This window comes from Gadus chalcogrammus, chromosome 12, assembly GCF_026213295.1.
Source record: "Gadus chalcogrammus isolate NIFS_2021 chromosome 12, NIFS_Gcha_1.0, whole genome shotgun sequence".
Taxonomy (NCBI): Eukaryota; Metazoa; Chordata; class Actinopteri; order Gadiformes; family Gadidae; genus Gadus; species Gadus chalcogrammus.
The window spans coordinates 27,631,333-27,637,689 of NC_079423.1; the positions used below are offsets into that span (position 1 = coordinate 27,631,333).

The 6,357-nt window shown below is 50.0% G+C and overlaps 1 protein-coding gene across 1 annotated transcript; it reads right to left on the reverse strand.

Moving 5' to 3' along the window:
- Positions 1–263: 263 nt before the first annotated feature.
- On the reverse strand, positions 264–2,515 carry LOC130392797 (C2 calcium-dependent domain-containing protein 4C). The gene is given in 3 exon segments (XM_056603291.1): positions 264–910; positions 913–1,687; positions 2,420–2,515. Coding segments are annotated over 2 exon segments (1,269 nt in total). The 5' UTR covers positions 1,535–1,687; positions 2,420–2,515.
- Between the last annotated feature and the right edge of the window lie 3,842 nt (positions 2,516–6,357).

Consider the following 6,357-nt stretch of genomic DNA (forward strand, 5'->3'; position numbering starts at 1 on the left):
TATTAGCGTTAACAAAGCGGTCACTTGGCGGTTACTTTCAAGTGTGGCGGGGCAAAAAGGAAGGGAGGGGATGGGGGGGGGGGGGGGGGGGGAGTGCTGGGGGACGAAGGATCGTGGGTGACGGTTGAAAACCGCCATCCGTTTGTGTTCTCTTGGGTTTTCGTCTTGGGGGATGGGGGGGGGGGCATTTTTCTTTGCAACAAAAAAATTTTTCTCCTCCTCCTCCTCCTCCTCCTCCTCCTCCTCCTCCTCCTCCTCCACACCTAGGTCCCCGAGACCAGCTTGCTGAGGGCCACCTCCCTCTCCCCCAGCAGGGTGTCTCTCTTCAGGCTGGTGCCCTTGTTCACCACCTTGATCTTCAGCGCCAGGCTCTTCACCTGCGCGGGCGTGACGGCGTCGAAGAAGAAGTCCTCGTTGAAGACGGGGTTGCGGCTGTTCTTGATGATGTTGCTGCGCTGCTTCTGCTGCTTGCCCGGGTTCAGGTACACGGACACGCAGCAGTGGATGCTCTTGATGTCCACCGCCTTGTCGTACAGGCTCTCCGCCGCCAGCACGCGCACGCGCAGCCGCGACGTGCCGGCGTCGTAGTTGGCGCTGACGCGCACCGTGCCGCCCTTGTGCAGGTTGACTGTGTGCTCGCGCGGGCCCCCCGGGTCGGCGCCGTGGAGCCGGCGCTGGGCGTTGGGGCTGGGCTCGGCCGAGCTGCCCTCGTCCGTGGAGAGGGAGCTGTGGCGGGCGAAGGTGCGCTTGGCCTTCACCACCTTGGCCTGCGTCTCGTGGGTGAAGATCTTGAGCAGCGAGGCCGAGCGCGACAGCAGCGGGGAGTTGAAGGGCGAGGACTCGGCCGAGGAGCAGGTGTCACTCTCGCCGCCGCTGAAGTAGCGGTAGGGGTTCATGTGGGAGGAGTTGAATCGGCCGGGTTCAGGTGGTTGGCGGTGGTGGAGGAGGAGGTGGCCCCCGCCTCTCCGCCCTTCCCCCCGCCCTTCCTCTGGGCGCCGGGGGAGGTGGCGGGGCTGGGCGGGTCGCAGTGGAACAGCGACTCCTTGCGGCGGGTGTGCGGGCTCTCCTTGAGCGTGGCGAAGCCGTAGGAGGTCTGCGTCTTGGGCACGTACGGCAGGGACATGGCGGTCTGCGACTGGGGGTCGGCGTTGGTGTCGCCGGCCACCACGTCGTCGGCGCTCTCGATCTGGATGATGTGGCGGTTGGCGGCGTGGCGCAGGAGGTTCTTGGTGTCCCCCGCCAGCCGGGCCACCAGCCGGGGGCTGCGGGGGCTGCTGATCTTCTTACCGCCGCCGCCGCCACCCCCGATGGCGTTCTCCGACGCCGACGGCCGCAGGCTCTCCTTGGGCTTGGGCTCTGGGACCTCGGGCTCGGGGGGGTTGTTGACCAGCTTGGGGGGGATGAAGAAGTCGGGGATCTTGTCGGGGGTGAGGACGTTGCTGTAGCCCAGGGCGGCGCCCTTCTTGTCCCCGTTCTCGCCCTGCCGCAGCACGCCCGTCTCCACCGAGCCGCGGATCTTGTCCAGCATCCACATGGTCCCACCTGGTCCCGCCTGGTCCCGCCTGGTCCCGCCTGGTCCCGCCTGGTCCCGCCTGGTCCCACCTGGCGGAGGTGAAGAGGGAGGCGTGGGTGGGGGGACGGAGGCTGGGCAAGGGGGAGGAGGGACAGAGGAGGAGGTGGCGTCTGTCTGCAAGAGATAACAAACAATGAGATTTGAGTCACTGCAGTGAGTTGGCGTTCAGTGCTGATGAGCACTTTGTTAACAATTAGTTCTCACTAATATCAACAGCTTATTACATAAATGAGGGCAGTGGTGATGTTTTGTCTTTTTTTTTTAAGTTAAGAGATTGCAATTTTCTCATTTAGATAATAAGTCAAATCTCCTTGAAGAAATGCGTTGAAAAAAAAAACCTGTGGATTCAAACGATCGAACTACAGAAATGAAGGTAATGGCGAACGGATCCCTACGTTGTTTCTCTGATCAAATGGATTGGTTCATTAACCAAAACGTAAAATATTTTTTTTTGGGCTTTTTTTCGGACAATGAGGAGAATAATGTTCAAGAGACATTATTGGACATTAATTTCCTAAAATAAAAGATAGTGTCTTATTTTAGCGACCAATCGTTATTATGAAACTGATTTTCGTTTTTATCCTTAAACCTTTGCTTTTGCGTCAAACTTTTTATTTTAACAAACATTATAAAATCGAAATCGCTTCAAGAAAAAAGCAAATGATAAAATACATTTGTTTGAAAAACGAGTTAATTATCAAAAGCGCGACAGATGCCACGACGATCCAATACTCGTGTGCCGTGCGTAAAGTCATAACATCCATTTGGTTGTAAATATACAAGAAACCACCTTGCAACAACTTTCAGAAGAAGACAAAAACATTAGTGCAGGTTTGGGTTACTTACGATGACGTATAAAGGCTGACTTTCTGCTCTCCCGGCTCCCTCTGTAACAGGTGTCACTCCTCCGCCTGCGATAACCCAATGCGCGTGTTGTCCGCGCGCTCTCAGATAGCCTCCTGCAGGAGACTGAGCCGAGCGATGGTTTTTATAGACTTTCCCCGTGGAGCGGGAAGCAGCTGACCAGTCCAATACCATATGGACCTCATTAGATTGTCTCCTTCAAGTAGGCTACCTGCATTGTTGGATTTCAGGGGTGGACAATGCTAGCATTAGGTTTAAAATATGTTCAATTATGAGCGGGAGGTATTTTGTTAATTTAGTCTATATTGCCCTGAATGCCAAAGGGCAACGCCTTCATTACTTAAAGAACAATAATTAATATTCAGGCACGATGACTATTTGCTTTTGGGTATTTTGTAGGCCTATCAAGTAGGCCTATGTGTCGATATGTTTTTTCTCGTTTATGCAACCAGGCTGGGTATAGAAATAAGAGCGTTCACATATTTCAGAAACAAGGGAAAACAGAAGAAACAAAAAAATGTCTTGTGAATAAACGACATCAATGCGATGCTCAGAAAACCTTTCGACGTCAAAAGAAAACTAGAACTGCAAGCAGTTATGCAGGGGTCCAAGAAATGTGCATTTCGCCGGCACAACCTGGCTTTGCACCTTAATAACATTTACTGCAGCCTTTGTCTAACTTTCGATTTTAACCAAGCGTTACCGTTTCCTTGGGAACAACTGTGGCAACAACTAGATTAGCCTGTCTAAAAATGAGAAAGTCCCCATCGACTTCATTGATTAGGAGATGAAGCTGTCGAACGCTGGCCTATCTCGGTTCCATGGAAGAGCAGCGCTGGGAAAAGTGCAGTGAGTGCAAGGCTAACCTTAATGGCTGAAACTCTGTGGCACAATTACAGGACAATACTGACTGACGTCAACAAAGACCGTGTTGTTTCCTCAAAGTTGCCTAATAATAGCAATGGACAAACAGCTTATTTTAAGAGCAAATGATGCCAATGAGTTGGCTTGTGTATAGTTGTGTTATTGCTTTAATAGAGTTGTTCCATAGGCGTAGCCCTATTTTTTCATAATTAATGTAAAGTGATTGAAATGAGTGCTTTGAAGATGAGGCTATTCAGAGAATGGCAAATTCCAGCCTTTATTGGAAATAACTATTTAATAAAAGAAAAATGGATTTGTTTTGTAGATTCTTCAATGCACCTACCAACGCCAACAATTGTGTGCCTTGTCTCTGCCAAACAATACAATTCTTAGTGTGTCTCTGACTATCCTGCACAAACATCCTGTTCACCTGCTCATGCTCATGATCATGCAGACACACACACACAAAATACACAGCCATTTACATATCTTGTTGCTCTTTAATGCCACAACCACCACAAACACACACACACAACACATACACACACACACACACACGCACGCACATAGGAGAGGATAAACCTGTCTCATGACATTCTTAAACTCTTGATAAATATTAACCCGGACATATCAGTTTCTCTCAGCGTGGCGTGAACCATGTAGACTGTAGAGGATGAGCCGGAGGAGGGCCTAAATTGTGGTGTGGGTCATGTTTTGTTGCGTACTTCTCCGTTCAGTGAAGGATACGATTTCAACGCTGGTCTTTTAGAGGTCAAACCCACCAATGGCCCTCTTCTGATGGAAAGGGCTGTGAAAAGAACCCTTGTGTGTGCTGCAGATGTGGTCTGAGTGTCTGAACCTTTACCTACTGCTGTCTTTCAGCAACCAACCGATCCCCTCATCTGTCAACAAGCCATGTTGAACCTTATGTGACATGCTACATGTCATGAATGCATGTCAGCTATGGGATAAGTATGTTAAACATGATATACATAAATATATTATGCATGATATATATATATATATACTTATGAAGTATCATCCTCATGTTTTGTCAAAAATTATCTATACATGATATATATATATTTATGTATCATCGTCGTATCATCATGTTGTGTGATATAAATATATATATATATATCATGTACAACATCATGTTGTGTCACATGATAATTAAGGAGCAATAAAGCACCTAGAACAAATAGTATTGTGTCGAACATAACAGGCAGAACCTAGCATGACGTCAACTCCTCAACTCTGCAGTAGAACACGTTGTGAATATACACAAAGAAAGACATCTAAGAACACAAAGGAAAGCTCCTTGTTCTGGACCCTTCCGAGGCAGTGAGGCCCCCTGACAAGTCCCTCCAGTTGAAGGGAGCTCTAGAAAAGGAGTGCACAAGCCTCTTCACGACCTTCTTTCACAAGACCTGATATTTGTGTGTACTGCGCTTGTTTGAAGGATCTTACATCTGAGACAGCCAGAAATCGAAGAGAACAGTCAAGAGGAAATACTTCGGTGTCTGACTTTCTGCGCAGGCACACGCCACACACGCACACGCGCACGCGCACACGCACACGCACACACACACACACACACACACACACACACACACACACACACACAAACTCTCTCTCTCTTTGGATCATGCAACCTATAAATCAAGTAGAAGTATGTTTAATAGCTACTAGCGCCTTGGATACCATCCTGTTGCACAGGGACAGGTTTCAAGTGTTAAGTGTTGGTTAAGAGTAAATACTGCTAGCTAGATATGCATCAAGGTATAGTGTTCCTGCACATAGGGCTTGTACACTTAAGAATACATCACGGCTATGGTATTGTTAAACCTTAAATAATTGGAGATATACCGTCACCTAGGCTTATCAAACCTTTCTATCGCTTCTCGCTGGAGAAACACTGTCGCAGTTTCAAACACAACAATGTCACCCCATTATGACAATAATAAATAATGACCTGGGGAGCATTACTACAAAAAGCATTCCTTTGCCCTTTTACAATGTACAAGCCCTGTACTGTCCCACTACCTGCTGCCTTTCCAAGAGAAGGGAGCTGGGACATGACAAAATCTCTGCAGTGGACCTGGGAGTCGTTTTGTTAGTAGTGTGTATACCCCTGTGTGTGTGGTGTTATGGTGATTTATTGTGTGTGTGAGTTATGGAGATTGAGTAGATGGTCAATTGTTGCAGCCGTGCCATAATAATCAGAGGAGCATCACGTCGTCCATATTTGTCCAATTTCCTCTTATTGTTGCTTTCCATCTTTTCTTCCTGCCAGCTCACTCTCCCCTCCTCCCCAACAACTTCCGTTGCCATGGAGACATCTCATACTCTGACATACGGATCTCCCCTCTGCCAAACCCCCCCCCCCCCCCACCCCATCTTCATCCATCTCATCTCGGCTCCCGTCTCCAATCTGTGCTTTCGTGTGAGGAGGACTGGACAGGCCGACAGACCGGCCGACTCACAGACCGACACTCACTCCGGTCCCTCCTTCCCCTGTGGTGCAACCAGCAGCACCACGGGGGGGGGGCCCTCTCACCCAGCGAGGAACCCCCTGACCGCACCACGCCACTGGGGTCGGATGGGGTCGTGGGAGCCCTCCCCAGGGTTGGCACCACCAAGGGGCCCACTGAGGAACACCTCGCAGCTTGAGCACAGAGCAAAGTCACTCGCCGGCCGTCCTTCTGGTGAACCGGGAGCGAACAGCTACCCGAGTGTCGGTGAGTAAACGAAACGCGCTGGGGCTTGAAACCACGGCTGGACAAATGCCAGCGGTGTTTTGAGTGAGCCGCCGCTTGCCTCGATTGACTGGTATTGTGCAGCGTGGAGGTCAAAAGGGTGGGGAGGGGAGGGGTTAATGGAGTCTACGGGAAAACACAGTTTGTCTTTGGGAGAGAAGAGAAGCAGTGGCAGTAGGAGGGCGGAGGCGCTGGGGGGAGCGTATTGGACAGCAGAGGCAGTTCAGCCTGGGAAGAGGAGATTGGAGCGGGAGGAGCAGAGAGCATGCAGTGAATTACTGTGATTATGATGACTGA